We start from the raw sequence: 19,733 nt of genomic DNA, 5'->3' as shown, positions 1-19,733 counted from the left end.
GATTGTGCAAGGTATTTGGGCACAACCAGTGGATGTACAAGATAGTGCCAAAGTGATTGCTACCAAGTTTAAAAGATTAAGGAAAGGATTAAAGAACTGGGCTAGGGAATTATCTGATTTGAAGAAGATCATTGATAACTCCAATTTCCTTATTCTTTGTTATGATTACTTTGAGGAATGCAGAAGTTTGACCAATGATGAAAAAGAGGGCAGAGCTGCTGTAAAGGAACACTTGCAAGTCATTTTAGAGCATCAAAGAGTATATTGGAAACAAAGAGCCACTATTAGACAGATCAAAGTGAGTGAAGCCAACACTAAATACTTTCAAGCAAAGGCTACTATCAAAATGAGAAATAATTGTATTGCTGTGTTAAAGGATGAAAGTGGATTTGAACATCATGAGCACCATGCCAAGGCTGCCATCCTTCTCGGGGCTTTTAAAGCAAGAATGGGCACTAAAGCATCCACTAGTAACCCACTCCAGATCCATCAGCTGTTAAACCCATTGGAGGATCTCTCTGCACTGGAAACTCTTTTTTCTAAAGAAGAGATTGACAAGGTGGTTCAAAATATGCCTGCAGGCAAATCTCCAGGGCCTGATGGATTTAATGCTGCTTTTTTAAAACACTGCTGGGACATTATTGCTGTTGATTTCTACAAGTTGATTGAAGACTTCCACTCTGGAATAGTTAATCTTCAAAGCATTAACTATTCTTTCATCACTCTCATCCCTAAGAAGGATTCTGCCGTTTGCCCATCTGATTTCAGGCCAATCTCACTTCTGAACTGTACTCTTAAGATTATCACAAAGCTTCTGGCAAATAGGTTGCAAGGATACATTCTGAATATGGTGCATAAGAATCAATATGGCTTCCTTAATAAGAGGTGCATACAAGATTGTCTAGCATGGCATATGAATATATTCATCAGTGTTATCAGAGCAAGCAAGAGCTCATTGTGTTGAAATTGGATTTTGAAAAAGCCTTTGACATGCTTAGTCATGACACAATTATTCAAACTCTTCAAGCCAAAGGATTTGGGGAAAAGGGGATTAATTGGATCAATATGATTTATGGCTCTGGTTATTCCTCAATCCTACTTAATGGTGTCCCTGGCAAGCAATTTTTATGCTTGAAAGGGGTCAGACAGGGAGATCCTCTATCCCCACACATCTTTGTGCTTGCAGCTGATATTCTGCAAAGCATGCTTAATGAAGCCATGAGAAACAACTTTGTGCAACCACCACTGCAACATAACTCTTCTACTGATTTCGCAATTGTATAGTATGCTGATGACACTGTACTAGTGGCTTTGGCTGATCATAGACAAGTACAATATATCAAGAACCTGCTTTTGCACTATGCTGAATTTTCTGGCCTGCAGATTAATTATTCCAAGTCCACTCTCATCTCAATTAATACTCCTCATGAGAAAATGCTGGATCTGTCAGCACTGCTTGGCTGTAATATTGGTTATAGCCTCACACCTACCTGGGCCTCCCTTTGAGTTCTGCCAAACCCAAAGTTCAAGACTTCATGCCTGTGCTGAAAAGAATTGAGAACAGATTGCTTAGTTGCTCTACTATGCTATCTACTAGAGATAAGCTTACATTACTCAAATCTGTCTTCACAAGCATGCCAACATTCTTCATGTGTACTCTCATGATCCCAAAGACTGTTCTTAAGCAAATTAACTCCTATCTGATGAATTGCTTCCGGAGGAAATATGGGTCACAGGATAAAGGCATGGTTTTGATTGCTTCGGAAAAAGTCTGTCTTCCTAAATCCCATGGTGGTTTGTGTGTTTCAGATCTGTAGACACATAATCAAGCCCTTCTCATGAAATTTCTGCATAAATTCCTCAACAGAGAGGACATCCCTTGGGTTAATATTGTATGGGAAGCATACTATCAAGACAGTCTACCAGGAGATAGATTGATTGGATCCTTTTGGTGGAGATCAATACTGAAACTTCTACCTACCTTCAAAGCCCATACAAAGTGCAAAGATGGCAGAGGAGACACCATTCTATTTTGGTCAGACAAGTGGATGAACATGCCTCTGAACACCAATTCCCTGAACTTCACTCATTTGCTCTCAATGCAGACATTACCCTGGCTCAGGCGCAGCAGTATGAAGACTTAAGCTCTATTTTCCATAGACCTCTATCACTCCAGGCCTACAATCAGTTCAATGCTTTACAGAACTTTATGACAACCAGGGAAGAAACATAAAACAGAGACTCTTGGATCATGGCAGGCAACACTCATAAATTTTCATCTATGACCATGTATAAAGCCATGGCTGGCCCTAGCAATGCACATGAGATCTTTCAGAAGGTTTGGACAACGGCATGTAGGGCCAGGCACAAGATTTTCTTTTGGCTATTTCTTCATGATCGGCTAAGCACAAGGAATATGATTCATCGCAGAAGCATGGACTTAGAGGATTATAATTGTGCCCTCTATGCAGATTCTACAGAGGAAACCAACACACATCTTTTCTGGGACTGCCAATTTGTTGGTTACTGCTAGGGTAGAGTTGCACCCGATAAGCATAGAGGTACTTCTACCTATGATGAAGTTATCTTCACGCTCAGTGTGCTTCCTAAGGATATTGCAATGGAAGTGGCGATCATGGGCTGTTGGAGCACTTGGATGATCAGACATGATAAAATCTTCAAAAAGGCGCCGATGAGTTATAGATCCTGGAAGCATTATCTCCGAGAAGGCATGGAAATGACTAGTCTTAGATCAAAGCAAAAGAAAGCTGATTTGATTACCAGTTGGATTGAGCATAATCTCTAATTTCCTCATGTTAGATATGTTTCCAAAAACTGGTGTGGGTTGATTTTCTGTATGTTGGCTTTCTAGCCTTTTGTATTTGTACTTTTACTTATTTATTAATATTTAGTGGGGAAAAACCTGGCGATGAAACATAAAACGTCGCCTAAAATCATTTTCTATGACGGTCCATTGTCAAGAGGTGTTTTCCTCGCGCGGCAGCACCCTATCCAACTTCGGCGATGTTCTGGCCTGCAATTTTACGCTTTTGGGCATCACTAGGAATGTCCATTTTCCTGGACGATTTGTAGTGTCACAGAAAATGTTTCGTGTCACAAACAATGTTAGGCGGGTTTAGAAAAATGGATAACAAAATGGCTTGTTGGTGTTCAGGTCATAGTACCTTATAAATTCTACCATGACAAAGCTTATAACATATTAGAATCAAATTTTCAGTGTTTAGGGTTGACATGCTCGTATCAAAATCCATTGAGTATTTCTTCATAGAACATAAATGTTCATCATCATCATATCAGTGCCAACAATAGCATAAAACATGACATACATAGATAGACGATCACTGAGGCAACATGACAGAGAGTCAGAACTACTCCCCATCTGGTTTAGCAACAATGCAACCGAGGAAGAGAATGGTCCCTGGACGTCCATGGTGTAGCACAAAGATCATCCTACCTCCAATATCCATGTCGTACACATTGACTACTTTTCTCCACCCATTAAGGAGGATGGTTCCATCTCCTTGTCCTGATCGAGTATGAAGTGGAACTGATGTTCACTCTAGGATGGAGAACAATGGTCAGCTCTCCATTTGCATCCATCTCCTTAGGCACAACACGTTGCCGAAGTATTTGGTAGCATAACACAATTTGAGTACCTGGACTAGCTGAAGATACTGAGAGTAGATACAATTCTAACTATGATTCTGTCGTCAGTTTTGGTCATGTTCAAAGTGTGCAGCAGGGGCACGTAGGAATGATCTCTTGGTCTAGCATTTGTAACCGTCGGTGAGCATCCAAATTTGATCAACAAAGCCGACGACAAACCACATCTCTTCCTAGGTTACTCTGCTCCCTTCAGTAACCTCCATGTTGTCTATAAATTATTTTGTTACAATATCCACTCGGTAATAAGCTATGAAAATATTTGTAAATAAAATTTGTTAAATATAGCAGCCCGATGAAATGTTCTTAGTTAAAATTGCTTGATATTTGCCAGAATATTTACACAGATAAGTTATTGCATCAATGCTCAAATGTACCGGGAGGTGACGTTTAGGTTTCCACCTAGTCCGAGGGACATTTCCATGCGTACATCCAACTGGTACACTTTGGCAAATTCTTTCCAAGTACGTCCTATGAAAAAAATCATATCTTCTTCGTTCCTGATCCTCATAGAAAACAGAAGCCCTCTCTTGTCTCTACTTGGACATGTACAGTGGTCCTGATAGATATCTTTATACTCAGCTTCTTCAGAAGTTTGTCTCTTGCAAAGCAGGGGATGCACTGAGCAAAATTAGAGATTGCTCAAAATTAGTTAGGCTGTTTATGAAACAAGTACCGTCTATGAGAGGGGTAAATACTATTTCCGAATGTGCTTACTAGAATTTAGGAACATTGGGTATCACAAATTAGTTTCTAAATTTGTTAGTTTCAGAATGATTTATGAAAATATCAGTGCTGCAATATACATATGTAATTTTTTATATCATAATAATCATATTATTTTTTCCAGAATACACATAGGTTACTTCTAACATCTAAAGAGGGAATGTAGCAGGAAGTGGTACCAAGGGGGTGCGGTTGGCACTTTACCAAATTTAGTTAGGTCTATCTGTTTTTAGATACTTTCCATCATAAGCATGGTTTCTGTTCAACTCATGAGCAGACTTTTCTACTTACTAAATCATGAAGGCGCACGTTGCCATGCCCGTTCATCCATAAGAAAGGATACGTAAATTAAAAAAATATTTGATAAAATTTAAATGACTCAAATTACAATGCTTCAATATTGCGATGGGGCATAATTCTCAATCATTTATTAGAATTGTTTGACTAATCACATAAATCCTTTGTTAGTGTTTGTCCTTATCACAATCATCAGAATGGTCCAGAAATAGACATAACAAAAAACGTACAACATTTTACCTTAGTCTTGTATGCTTTGCACAAAATTGAACTCTCCGAGAGTTATTCAATGGAATATCTCAATAGAATTAGCTATATTCTTAGGTAAAATGAGCATGCTGCAGTAGGGCACAAACGGTATTCAAAATCAGGATCCTCACAAGCATTCCAAGCATTCAATATAATTTTTACTTAAAAGGTAATCATCGTATATAACCATGAACAAGTCCGGAAACAACAATCTGACAAAAATAGCATCTTGATTCGTACTTTATCCATCTATATCGACTCGAAAACACGTGGGCCTTCTACCTAACAGCCCAATTCGGGGCAGTAAGCCTACCTCGTTTCTCGGAGCAGCAGCCCAAAAAATAGTATGCTGGACGGCCAAACAAATCATGTGCGTAGGTGAGAGTGATCCGACACCTGTGAGCATCAAATCCGTGTGGAGGGCTGTAGCTCACCCCGTTTTACTATTTCTCAATTACCCAATCATGAAATCCATCATCATTTATGTTAAAATCAACATGCCGAGAATCTTCGCAGCTTAACCAAACACTTGAACGGCATGTATGTTTGATACACTTCAAATCTGAGAATAATACCGTAATTTCTTTGAATCCTTGCGCAAGCGTGATGCGGAGGTACTTGTCCTTCTGAACATAGGGGAGACTGCAGAGATTCCTGGTGTCGAAACACTTCTGGCACTTCATAGCGAAACCCTCGATTATTTCAAAAAATAGCATCTGGACGGGTTTTGCGGTGGATTAAGGTGATTTGCATCGGATAAGCAGATGTATCTGAAGACTTACCTTTATTTGGTCTGATTGAACCCGACGGCATAGGGTTTTTTTAGTACGGGAAGTTCTGAACCATAGGAAGCTTCGGCGACACGAGGCTACCCTAGTTGGCGTGTTAGATCGAGGGGGAAAGATGGCAGCAATCCTCGTCGGCGTAGATGAAGTTGCGGTGAAGTATGGCCGCGATACACGCCGGCGACTGCGTTTTTTAGTGAAGGGGATGAACAGAGACGGCGAAGCTGATAGGACTATACATGGGCGTCTCTCTGGTTTTGGGCCCACTTGTTAGCTGTAGCATAGAAATATTAGGATAAAACTGCAACATAATTTGTAATCAAGTGGACCAACATGTCAGCTCTTCCAATACTCATGTACCAACATGTCGGCTCTTCCAATATCTCTAGGATAAAGTGTGGGTCCCAGTCGGTCCTCAACAATGTTCTTATTTTTCTCTAAAATTATTCGCTTGCTTACTCTTGACAAGTAGGGCCACACTCGTCACTGTGAGATAGAGAGTTGACATGTGGATCTTGGGGTATTTTTGCCATATGACATAGTCATGTTGGGTTTCGTAGTAATTTCAAAAATTTTCCTACGCACACGCAAGATCATGTGATGCATAGCAACGAGGGGAGAGTGTTGTCTACGTACCCAACGCAGACCGACTGCGGAAGCGATGACACGACGTAGAGGAAGTAGTCGTACGTCTTCACGATCCAACCGATCAAGCACCGAAACTACGGCACCTCCGAGTTCGAGCACACGTTCAGCTCGATGACGATCCCCGGACTCCGATCCAGCAAAGTGTCGGGGAAGAGTTCCGTCAGCACGACGGCGTGGTGACGATCTTGATGAACTACAGCAGCAGGGCTTCGCCTAAACTCCGCTACAGTATTATCGAGGAATATGGTGGCAGGGGGCACCGCACACGGCTAAGGAATCAATCACGTGGATCAACTTGTGTCAACTTGTGTGTCCATGGGGTGCCCCTTGCCTCAGTATATAAAGGATGGAGGAGGAGGAGGCCGGCCAAGGCAGAGGTGCGGCCAGGGTGGGGAGTCCTACTAGGACTCCAAGTCCTAGTAGGAGTCCACCAAGAGGGGAGGAAGGGAGAAGGAATAGGAGGAGAAGGAGAGGTGGCCGGCCCCCTTTTCCCTAGTCCAATTCGGACTAGAGGGGAGGGGGGGCGCAGTCTTTTTCTCCTCTTCCCACTAAAGCCCATCAAGGCCCAATACTCTCCCCCGTATTCCCGTAACTCCCCGGTACTCCGGAAAATACCCGAATCACTCGGAACCTTTCCGAACTCCGAATATAGTCGTCCAATATATCGATCTTTACGTCTCGACCATTTCGAGACTCCTCGTCATGTCCCCGATCTCATCCGGGACTCCGAACTCCTTCGGTACATCAAAACTCATAAACTCATAATATAACTGTCATCGAAACCTTAAGCGTGCGGACCCTACGGGTTCGAGAACAATGTAGACATGACCGAGACACGTCTCTGGTCAATAACCAATAGCGGGACCTGGATGCCCATATTGGCTCCTACATATTCTACGAAGATCTTTATCGGTCAGACCGCATAACAACATACGTTGTTCCCTTTGTCATCGGTATGTTACTTGCCCGAGATTTGATCGTCGGTATCCAATACCTAGTTCAATCTCGTTACCGGCAAGTCTCTTTACTCGTTCCGTAATACATCATCTCACAACTAACATATTAGTTGCAGTGCTTGCAAGGCTTATGTGATGTGCATTACCGAGAGGGCCCAGAGATACCTCTCCGACAATCGGAGTGACAAATCCTAATCTTGAAATACGCCAACCCAACATCTACCTTTGGAGACACCTGTAATGCTCCTTTATAATCACCCAGTTACGTTGTGACGTTTGGTAGCACCCAAAGTGTTCCTCCGGCAAACGGGAGTTGCATAATCTCATAGTCATAGGAACATGTATAAGTCATGAAGAAAGCAATAGCAACATACTAAACGATCGGGTGCTAAGCTAATGGAATGGGTCATGTCAATCAGATCATTCTACTAATGATGTGACCTCGTTAATCAAATAACAACTTATTGTTCATGGTTAGGAAACATAACCATCTTTGATTAACGAGCTAGTCAAGTAGAGGCATACTAGTGACACTTTGTTTGTCTATGTATTCACACATGTATCATGTTTCCGGTTAATACAATTCTAGCATGAATAATAAACATTTATCATGAAATAAGGAAATAAATAATAACTTTATTATTGCCTCTAGGGCATATTTCCTTCAGTCTCCCACTTGCACTAGAGTCAATAATCTAGTTCACATCGCCATGTGATTTAACAGCAATAGTTCACATCACCATGTGATTAACACCCATAGTTCACATCGCTATGTGACCAACACCCAAAGGGTTTACTAGATTCAGTAATCTAGTTCACATCGCTATGTGATTAACACCCAAGGAGTACTAAGGTGTGATCATGTTTTGCTTGTGAGAGAATCTTAGTCAACTGGTCTGCCACATTCAGATCCTCATGTATTTTGCAAATTTCTATGTCAACAACGCTCTGCATGGAGCTACTCTAGCTAATTGCTCCCACTTTCAATATGTATCTAGATCGAGACTTAGAGTCATCTAGATTAGTGTCAAACTTGCATCGGCGTAACCCTTTACGACGAACCTTTTTCCATAATCAAGAAACATATCCTTATTCCACTAAGGACAATTTTGACCTCTCTCCAGTGATCTACTCCTAGATCACTATTGTACTCCCTTGCCAAACTCAGTGGTATGGCATACAATAGATCTGGTATACAGCATGGCATACTTTATAGAACCTATGACTGAGGCATAGGGAATGACTTTCATTCTCTTTCTATTTTCTGCCGTGGTCGGGCTTTGAGTCTTACTCAACTTTACACCTTGTAACACAGGCAAGAACTCTTTCTTTGACTGTTCCATTTTAAACTATTTCAAAATCTTGCCAAGGTATGTACTCATTGAAAAACTTATCAAGTGTCTTGATCTATCTCAATAGATCTTGATGCTCAATATGTAAGTAGCTTTTACTGAGGTCTTTTCCTTTTAAAGAACTCCTTTAAAACACTACTTTATGCTTTGCAGAAAAATTCTACATCATTTCTGATCAACAATATGTCACTCACATATACTAATCAGAAAGGCTGTAGTGCTCCCACTCACTTTATTGTAAATACAGGCTTCTCAAAAAGTCTGTATAAAACCATATGCTTTGATCAACTCATCAAAGCGTATATTCCAACTCCGAGAGGCTTGCACCAGTCCATAGATGGATCGCTGGAGCTTGCACATTTTGTTAGTACCTTTAGGACTGACAAAACCTTCTGGTTGCATCATATACAACTCTTCTTTAATAAATCCATTAAGGAATGCAGTTTTGTTTATCCATTTGCCAGATTTCATAAAATGCGGCAATTGCTAACATGATTCGGACAGACTAAAGCATAGATACGAGTGAGAAAATCTCATCGTAGTCAACACCTTGAACTTGTCGAAAACCTTTTTGCGACAATTCTAGCTTTGTAGATAGTAACACTACTATCAGCGTCCGTCTTCCTCTTGAAGATCCATTTATTCTCAATTGCTTGCCGATCATCGGGCAAGTCAACCAAAGTCCAAACTTTGTTCTCATACATGGATCCCATCTCAGATTTCATGGCTTCAAGCCACTTTGCGGAATCTGGGCTCACCATCGCTTCTTCATAGTTCGTAGGTTCATCATGATCTAGTAGCATGACTTCCAGAAAAGGATTATCGTACCACTCTGGCGCGGATCTTACTCTGGTTGATCTACGAGGTTCAGTAGTATCTTGTTCTGAAGTTTCATGATCATCATCATTAGCTTCCTCACTAACTGGTGTAGGTGTCACAGAAACAGTTTTCTATGATGTACTACTTTCCAATAAGGGAGCAGGTACAGTTACCTCGTCAAGTTCTACTTTCCTCCCACTCACTTCTTTCGAGAGAAACTCCTTCTCCAGAAAGTTTCCGAATTTAGCAACAAAAGTCTTGCCTTTCGGATCTGTGATAGAAGGTGTATCCAATAGTTTCCTTTGGATATCCTATGAAGACGCACTTCTCCGATTTGAGTTTGAGCTTATCAGGATGAAACTTTTTCATATAAGCATCGCAACCCCAAATTTAAGAAACGACAGCTTAGGTTTCTTGCCAAACCATAGTTCACACGGTGTCGTCTCAACGGATTTAGATGGTGCCCTATTTAACGTGAATGCAGCTGTCTCTAATGCATAACCCCAAAACGATAGTGGTAGATCGGTAAGACACATCATAGATCGCACCATATCTAATAAAGTACGATTATGACGTTCGGACACACCATTACATTGTGGTTTTCTAGGTGGCATGAGTAGTGAAACTATTTCACATTGTTTTTAACTGAAGGCCAAACTCGTAACTCAAATACTCTTCTCTACGATCAGATCGTAGAAACTTTATTTTCTTGTTACGATGATTTTTCACTTCACTCTGAAATTCTTTGAACTTTTCAAATGTTTCAGAATTATGTTTCATCAAGTAGATATACTCATATCTGCTCAAATCATCTGTGAAGATCAGAAAATAATGATACCTGTCGCGAGCCTCAATATTCATTGGATCACATACATCAGTATGTATGATTTTCAACAAATCTATTGCTCGCTCCATTGTTCCGAAGAACAGAGTCTTAGTCATCTTGCCCATGAGGCATGGTTCGCAAGCATCAACTGATTCATAATCAAGTGATTCCAAAAGCCCATCAGTATGGAGTTTCTTCATGCGCTTTACACCAATATGACCTAAACGGCAGTGCTACAAACAAGTTGCACTTATCATTATTAACTTTGCATCTTTTGGTTTCAATATTATGATTATGTGTATCACTATGATCGAGATCCAACGAACTATTTTCATTGGGTGTGTAACCATATAAGGTTTCATTCATGTAAACAGAACAACAATTTATTCTCTTACTTAAATGAATAACCGTATTACAATAAACATGATCAAATCATATTCATGCTCAACGCCAACACCAAATAACACTTATTCAGGTTCAACACTAATCCCGAAAGTATAGGGAGTGTGCGACGATGATCATATCAATCTTGGAACCACTTCCAACATATATCGTCACTTCACCCTTAACTAGTCTCTGTTTATTCTGCAACTCCCGTTTTGAGTTACTAATCTTAGCAACTCAACTAGTATCAAATACTGAGGGGTTGCTATAAACACTAGTAAAGTACACATCAATAACATGTATATCAAATATACTTATGTTCACTTTGCCATCCTTCTTTTCCGCCAATCACTTGGGGTAGATCCGCTTCCAGTGACCAGTCCCTTTGCAGTAGAAGCACTTAGTCTCAGGCTTAGGACCAGACTTGGGCTTCTTCACTTGAGCAGCAACTTGCTTGCTGTTCTTCTTGAAGTTCCCCTTCTTCCCTTTGCCCTTTTCTTGAAACTAGTGGTCTTGTCAATCATCAACACTTGATGCTCTTTCTTGATTTCTACCTTCGTCGATTTCAATATCACGAAGAGCTCGGGAATCGTTTTCGTCATCCCTTGCATACTATAGTTCATCATGAAGTTCAGTAACTTAGTGATGGTGACTAGAGAATTCTGTCAATCACTATCTTATCTGGAAGATTAACTCCCACTTGATTCAAGCAATTGGAGTACCCAGACAATCTGAGCACATGCTCACTAGTTGAGCGATTCTCCTCCATCTTTTTGCTATAGAACTTGTTGGAAACTTCATATCTCTCAACTCGGGTATTTGCTTGAAATATTAACTTCAATTACTGGAACATCTCATATGGTCCATGATGTTCAAAACATCTTTGAAGTCCCGATTCTAAGCCGTTAAGCATGGTGCACTTTAAACTATCAAGTAGTCATCATATTGAGCTAGCCAAACGTTCATAACGTCTGCATCTGCTCCTGCAATAGGTCCGTCACCTAGCGGTGCATCAAGGACATAATTCTTCTGTGCAGCAATGAGGATAAACCTCATATCGCGGATCAAATCCGCATCATTGCTACTAATATTTTTCAACATAATTTTCTCTAGGAACATATCAAAATAAACACAGGGAAGCAACAACGCGAGCTATTGATCTACAACATGATTTGCAAAATACTACCAGGACTAAGTTCATGATAAATTTAAGTTCAATTTAATCATATTACTTAAGAACTCCCACTTAGATAGACATCCCTCTAATCCTCTAAGTGATCACGTGATCCAAATCAACTAAACCATGTCCGATCATCACGTGAGATGGAGTAGTTTCATCGGTGAACATCATTATGTTGATCATATCTACTATATGATTCACGCTCGACCTTTCGGTCTCCGTGTTCCGAGGCCATATCTGCATATGCTAGGCTCGTCAAGTATAACCTGAGTATTCCGCGTGTGCAACTGTTTTGCACCCGTTGTATTTGAACGTAGAGCCTATCACACCCGATCATCACGTGGTGTCTCAGCACGAAGAACTTTCGCAACGGTGCATACTCAGGGAGAACACTTCTTGATAATTTAGTGAGAGATCATCTTATAATGCTACCGTCAATCAAAGCAAGATAAGATGCATAAAAAGATAAACATCGCATGCAATCAATATAAGTGATATGATATGGTCATCATCATCTTGTGCTTGTGATCTCCATCTCCGAAGCACCGTCATGATCACCATCGTCACCGGCGCGACACCTTGATCTCCATCGTAGCATCGTTGTCGTCTCGCCAATCTTATGCTTTCACGACTATCACTACCGTTTAGTAATAAAGTAAAGCATTACATCGCGATTGCATTGCATACAATAAAGCGACAACCATATGGCTCCAGCCAGTTGCCGATAACTCGGTTACAAAACATGATCATCTCATACAATAAAATTCAGCATCATGCCTTGACCATATCACATCACAACATGCCCTGCAAAAACAAGTTAGACGTCTTCTACTTTGTTGTTGCATGTTTTACGTGGCTGCTACGGGCTTAAGTAAGAACCAATCTCACCTACGCATCAAAACCACAACGATAGTTTGTCAAATAGACTCCGTTTTAACCTTCGCAAGGACCGGGCGTAGCCATACTTGGTTCAACTAAAGTTGGAGAGACAGTCGCCCGCAAGCCATCTCTGTGCAAAGCACGTCGAGGGAACCGGTCTCGCGTAAGCGTACGCGTAAGGTTGGTCTGGGTCGTCTCGTCCAACAATACCGCCGAACCAAAATATGACATGCTGGTAGGCAGTATGACTTGTATCGTCCACAACTCACTTGTGTTCTACTCGTGCATATAACATCAACATCAATAACCAGGCTCGGATGCCACTGTTGGGTTTCGTAGTAATTTCAAAAAATTTCCTACGCACACGCAAGATCATGTGATGCATAGCAACGAGGGGAAGAGTATTGTCTACGTACCCTACGCAGACCGACTGCGGAAGCGATGACACGACGTAGAGGAAGTAGTCGTACGTCTTCACGATCCAACCGATCAAGCACCGAAACTACGGCACCTCCGAGTTCGAGCACACGTTCAGCTCGATGACGATCCCCGGACTCCGATCCAGCAAAGTGTCGGGGAAGAGTTCCGTCAGCACGACGGCGTGGTGACGATCTTGATGAACTACAGCAGCAGGGCTTCGCCTAAACTCCGCTACAGTATTATCGAGGAATATGGTGGCAGGGGGCACCGCACACGGCTAAGGAATCGATCACGTGGATCAACTTGTGTCAACTTGTGTGTCCATGGGGTGCCCCTTGCCTCAGTATATAAAGGATGGAGGAGGAGGAGGCCGGCCAAGGCAGAGGTGCGGCCAGGGTGGGGAGTCCTACTAGGACTCCAAGTCCTAGTAGGAGTCCACCAAGAGGGGAGGAAGGGAGAAGGAATAGGAGGAGAAGGAGAGGTGGCCGGCCCCCTTTTCCCTAGTCCAATTCGGACTAGAGGGGAGGGGGGGCGCAGTCGTTTTCTCCTCTTCCCACTAAAGCCCATCAAGGCCCAATACTCTTCCCCGTATTCCCGTAACTCCCCGGTACTCCGGAAAATACCCGAATCACTCGGAACCTTTCCGAACTCCGAATATAGTCGTCCAATATATCGATCTTTACGTCTCGACCATTTCGAGACTTCTCGTCATGTCCCCGATCTCATCCGGGACTCCGAACTCCTTCGGTACATCAAAACTCATAAACTCATAATATAACTGTCATCGAAACCTTAAGCGTGCGGACCCTACGGGTTCGAGAACAATGTAGACATGACCGAGACACGTCTCTGGTCAATAACCAATAGCGGGACCTGGATGCCCATATTGGCTCCTACATATTCTACGAAGATCTTTATCGGTCAGACCGCATAACAACATACGTTGTTCCCTTTGTCATCGGTATGTTACTTGCCCGAGATTCGATCGTCGGTATCCAATACCTAGTTCAATCTCGTTACCGGCAAGTCTCTTTACTCGTTCCGTAATACATCATCTCACAACTAACATATTAGTTGCAGTGCTTGCAAGGCTTATGTGATGTGCATTACCGAGAGGGCCCAGAGATACCTCTCCGACAATCGGAGTGACAAATCCTAATCTTGAAATACGCCAACCCAACATCTACCTTTGGAGACACCTGTAATGCTCCTTTATAATCACCCAGTTACGTTGTGACGTTTGGTAGCACCCAAAGTGTTCCTCCGGCAAACGGGAGTTGCATAATCTCATAGTCATAGGAACATGTATAAGTCATGAAGAAAGCAATAGCAACATACTAAACGATCGGGTGCTAAGCTAATGGAATGGGTCATGTCAATCAGATCATTCTACTAATGATGTGACCTCGTTAATCAAATAACAACTTATTGTTCATGGTTAGGAAACATAACCATCTTTGATTAACGAGCTAGTCAAGTAGAGGCATACTAGTGACACTTTGTTTGTCTATGTATTCACACATGTATCATGTTTCCGGTTAATACAATTCTAGCATGAATAATAAACATTTATCATGAAATAAGGAAATAAATAATAACTTTATTATTGCCTCTAGGGCATATTTCCTTCAAGTCAATGGGTTTTACTCGACAGTAATGATATCTAATTGCATTTTCTTTTACAAATACGCAAAGCTTGTGTATCATTTCATTGATAGAAGAAACAAGAATGAGTACAGTGAAGGGTACAACACATGACATGAACGCAAAGAGGCATGAGCGTGGTGCCCAGAGCAGAAAGGCGGGGTGCTTAGCCCGAACAGGGTGAAGGACACAACTTAAACCCACCAAACCTAAAACTAGAGTGTACCAAATCAACGGGACGTTGAACATCTTCAAATCCAACACCGGGGCACCACGAGCTAGCAAGATAGAGCCTTCAATAAGAGGAACGACATCGTGACAGTTGGACGGGGGGAGTACGCCGCCATCCCCGGGCACAACGCAGCTTCACCGGCCGGCCCTTTGGTGGCGGTGATGCAAGTGTGGCGGTTTCGAAGGGGAGCTCCCGACGGCAAGGGTTTCCCCCGTGCCGCCAGACGCGGACGACGCGAGGGTGGGGGGTTTCGTCCATGTCTAATTGCAATTTTGAGTAAACATCTAACGGAACGATAGCATTTTTTAGGTGTCTAATTGTATTTTTGAGCAAACATCTCCTAAAGCTATGGCATTTTTGGGCATTTGTACTCCCTCCGTAAAGAAATATAAGATCTTCTCATATTTCTTTATGGAGGGAGTAAATTATTAATGGTAAATCTGAGTAGTGGGACACAACTAGTGGCATAAATGATAAAAACCCTTTATTATTTCACACTGCAGACGAAGTATGTTGGTGTGTGGTTTTCTATACAAGGACCTCTAGGGGTTTTTTGTTAAAAAAATGTCAAGGGTCGTTTTTTCTTAATTTTATTTTGCCTAGTACAGATCAAAATGCATAAGTAGCTGCACCTCGAACCGAATCGGTCAGAGCACTCTAGTTTAAAAAAAATAACAATTGTGCACACCCTCAATGATCAAAACCACGATGTGAATTTGAAAGAATTTCATCAAAGACGGCTACTATTTGTGTCGCTGGATTAAATTTCCTACAAAAAGAAGAAAACGTCACATCTCTGATTACATCAGTACTCTTTCTGTTGAGGCTGTGGTGACTCCCCTTCTTGATGTGTCCTCCTAGGAAACAGAAGCTCGTTTATTTGCTTCTCTGCGCTGAACTCCGAAGTAGCCTGCAGTGCAAAATATTCAGAACCACAAGAGAATGAAATGCAAAATCCTTCTTCCTATCAAGACCACAGACTAATGTTTCTCCACCATCGATCTATTTATCACAGATGGCACGTAATTACAAATCCATATGCATATGCTGAACCACTCACCTTTGTAGGGAAAGCAAATCTCAATGTCTGCACTTGTGTTCCCGAGCACAATCTCAGGTCAAACCCAAGGCAGTCCACGCCGATGATTGCTGCTTCCTGAAGACATATACAGCCGGCACGGTGCTTTAATACCCAACTTCGAGATGCTCAACGTATCTCTTCCCTAATTTTCATGGTTAACAAAATGCCCATGAGAAATCTGAAGGAATATTACCTCTACTTGAATGGCCTTGCACCTCCAACAGAGCGATTTCAGAGCTTGTGTTATCTTGTCTCCACTGGCTCTCAAGCGCGATATTATGTTCGGTGCAGAGTGCGCGATGATGTCCGGCCTAGATTTCCGGTATTCTTCTATCTTTACCTTGGGCTACAAGGAAAAGACAGGAAGAAAGCATTGCTGGAGCTCAAGAATGTACAACGACAATTCTGCAGTTACACAAGGTATTACATTATTAATTCACCGTGTTTTTAAGCATGTATCCTTCCTTGACTAGAGTAGTTCTTGTCAAGATTAACGCTAAGAAGTTGAGCTCATTGATGCCGTGAGAGTAGGCTTTCATTGTATAAGTGGTGACCTTGTAATTAGTATAATTTTTTATATTTTAGTAAATTCTTTTATATTCTGTTACAGAGCTTCAGCACTCGCGGAAAATTAGTATGGCACGGCAAATGAAAGACATACCTCTGTACCATATGCAGTGATCAGCTCAATGCTCAGAACTTCAACCTTGAAAAATGTAGCCCCACATCCCTTTTTGTCGTCTTTCAGCGGCTCATCACCTGCCGAAATTCCCGGAGCTGTAAGATTAGTCCTATGTTTCAGAAAATCAAAATCTGCCGAATAGAAAGTTCCTTTCCATTGCAACAACCATTTAATAAATGCCTGGAAACCATGGTGCTCTCTTCAGGAAACGCAGGTCTCAGCTGACCCTCAACAACAAGGCTTGCAGGTGGCCGGTCCAACCAGTCTATACTTGATTTGCTCGCATTCTGGCAATAAAAGTTAAGAGCACAGTGGCTAATAAAGTGATTCATAAAGAGTGGTACATAAGCTGATGGATGCTAATTGAGTTTCAGTCATCTACCTCCACAATCATCCTCGCAAAGTATAGTGGATGACAGGAATTTACGGTTTCAAGGTTGGACCAGTTAGGTGCATCGTCTTCTTCATCATCATCATCGCCGTCGTCATCCTCATCTTCTTCATCAACAGCATATACGCCCTCCTACATGTTTTCAGACACACAACATCAAGGTAAATGAATGAACTATATTGCTGTTGGCCAGTCACAACAGTGACTTTGTGAAGAATTTTTACTACCTCCTCATATTCATCCTCAGAATCGCCGTCATCATCTTCGTCAGAATCATCGTCATCTTCTTCTTGTGCAAATGCAGTTGATGATGCCGCCGCTAGGTCCAAGTCAGCAAAGACGTCTGTGTTATCAAGTCCAATGATAACATGCTGCAGATACCAAGCAACATATATACTAAATGTATCCACAGGACACAACACACAACAACACATATATAATTGGCCTTTTCATGAAGAGAAGTGTTTTTTTCGAGATTGAAGAGTGGAGAATTATATTGTTACCGCAATCTTATCGTCGCCCATAATGTTTTCCATGACTGCATCGTCATTGTCGACCTCGAAGTAAATATCTGAGAGTAGATTGCCACGCAGAAACTTCAAGGAAGAAAAATGGCAGTTGCACAAATAATGGGACCCAAGTACCCAGCTGGATATATACCTCCATTCTCGTCGGTCAAGTAGGGGAACTCCGGAAAGATGATCCTCTCGTGCACGCCATCATCGATGAGCGTGGAGATCATCACCGTTGCATTGTTGTTCACCTGCACATGCATATTGCACGATTCAGCACTGCAGACTCTAATTTTTTTTGGACCGAAAATAGTAGGAAAATCCTACTGCATATATCTTTGTATTTTCTTATGGGATTGTTCTCAAGTGCAAAGGGAAAAAGGAAAACAGATAAATCAAATAAAAGAATAACAAGGTTTCCCTGAGGTGGGGAAGCACAAATCAGCTAAAGAGGTATATATCCATGGGCCTATCTGAAGCTAAGAACCGATGGTTCAAAAGGCATCTGCATTATCGTGATGCACACAGCCATATCTCTTTGCTCTATGACTGATTGATTCTATTGAGCTCCCCTTTCAGTTTTCTCCCGCAAGAATAAGGATTTGGCTGCATCTCTTTGAAAATAAAGTCGTTTCTGGTAAGCCAGATAGCCCAGGAGATGAGAATGAAAATCTCAAGAAAAAAAGGCACTTGCATTTCAGCTCTGAAGCTGTCAAAGTGTCGATCCTTCTCTGAATGTCAGTCTCCTGGGAAAAGTCTCCCTTGATCTGGTTGTTCAGAGAGATGTAACTTAACAACCAAAGCTGTCATAGCCTGGAATTCAGAATATGCTTCCACAGACCGGGGCAGATAGAATAATTCGCGAGGGTGGTTGCACTGCTGAGCACTTCTGAGTTCTGACAGTAATCTCCTTACACTTAACAGAAATGCACTGCAGACTCTAATAAGTGGATGGAGCAATTTCCTAACCTCGACGATTGTCCGGGCGGATTCAGCGTCCGTGAGGCGCGCCGGCTCTCCGTCGTCGAGCTGAAGCTTCTCGGCGATGTCCTCCCAAGGATGGTAACGGCCGCCTCTGCCCGACGGCGGCGGCTCGTCCGGGTGGTCCGGCGTTGCACCGGCACTGCACCGTCCACGGAGCTGAATTCAGCGGCTGTAGTACTGAAAAAATACATAACAAGCGCGCACACATTTATTCGTATCATATCATACCGGCAATGGCTGCTCCTGCGCGCGTGCGCGCTGCTGCTCCAGGAGCAGTGGCAGCGACAGTGCGAGGAGTGACTGCTGCAGCACCGCGGCGGGAGGGCGGCTTTTCTTATGGAGAAGAGACTAGGCGGCTGTGGGGGGCGGCGGGGCTGGGAGAAGAAGGGTTGGTCCGGCGCTGCTGCAGCGGCGGCCACCATCGGCATGGTACACCATGGAAGGGAGGTGACTGAGCTGAGAGAAGTCAGCAAGATAGTTTTGAGTGGGAGTTGAACTTTCCGGCCCGCCTCTCATTTTCTATCCAAAACTGACCCGAATGATGCCAGGGATATTGCTTGCGTCGAACTGTCCTCGCTTCGCACAGGACGTGCGAGCGAGCGACCGACCGAGTGGATGGTCTGGTTCCCGTTTTGAAGGTCCTAGGGGTTTACCCATTTTTTTAGCGGTTTTGTGATCTTCTTAGAAGGCCTTTTTTCCCTGTTGTTTTTGTTTCTCTTTTCTTTTCTTTTACGTTTTCTTCTTGTTTATCTTTTCTTTTAACGTGTCTATATATTTTTGATTTTTTTCATACTATTATATTATCCATTTAGGATGTTTTATATCCATTTGGTACTATTTTATATATCATTTTTGGGACTAACTTATTAACCTAGTGCCCAATGTCAGTTGTTGTTTTTCCTTTTTTTTTACTTTTACAGAGATAAATATCAAACGGAGTCCAAACGAAATAGAACTTTAAGATGATTTTTCTTGGACCAGAAGAAACCTACAAGACTTGGA

General features: G+C 42.2%; 1 protein-coding gene across 1 annotated transcript; it reads right to left on the bottom strand.

Moving 5' to 3' along the window:
• Positions 1-15,775: 15,775 nt before the first annotated feature.
• Positions 15,776-19,258, bottom strand: LOC123110295 (uncharacterized protein At3g49140). The gene is made up of 11 exons (XM_044530775.1): positions 18,960-19,258; positions 18,717-18,870; positions 17,896-17,998; positions 17,739-17,806; positions 17,463-17,606; positions 17,227-17,367; positions 17,011-17,131; positions 16,824-16,921; positions 16,356-16,508; positions 16,142-16,237; positions 15,776-15,991 (listed from the first exon to the last, which is right to left on the bottom strand). The coding sequence occupies exons 1-11, from the start codon at positions 19,157-19,159 to the stop codon at positions 15,887-15,889; spliced, it is 1,383 nt and encodes a 460-aa protein (XP_044386710.1). The 5' UTR covers positions 19,160-19,258; the 3' UTR covers positions 15,776-15,886.
• Positions 19,259-19,733: the final 475 nt, after the last annotated feature.

The sequence above is a fragment of the Triticum aestivum genome, chromosome 5B (genome assembly GCF_018294505.1).
Source record: "Triticum aestivum cultivar Chinese Spring chromosome 5B, IWGSC CS RefSeq v2.1, whole genome shotgun sequence".
Lineage (NCBI taxonomy): Eukaryota > Viridiplantae > Streptophyta > Magnoliopsida > Poales > Poaceae > Triticum > Triticum aestivum.
This window is presented reverse-complemented; position numbering and strand designations above follow the sequence as displayed.

Excerpts from the sequence above, each read along its gene's own strand:
- LOC123110295 (XM_044530775.1), bottom strand. The coding sequence starts at position 19,159 with ATGCCGATGGTGGCCGCCGCTGCAGCAGCGCCGGACCAACCCTTCTTC. Across the intron at positions 18,871-18,959 it reads CGCAGGAGCAGCCATTGCCG|TGCCGGTGCAACGCCGGACC; the intron begins GTATGATATGAT and ends TGGACGGTGCAG. Across the intron at positions 17,132-17,226 it reads TTGCGAGGATGATTGTGGAG|AATGCGAGCAAATCAAGTAT; the intron begins GTAGATGACTGA and ends TTTTATTGCCAG.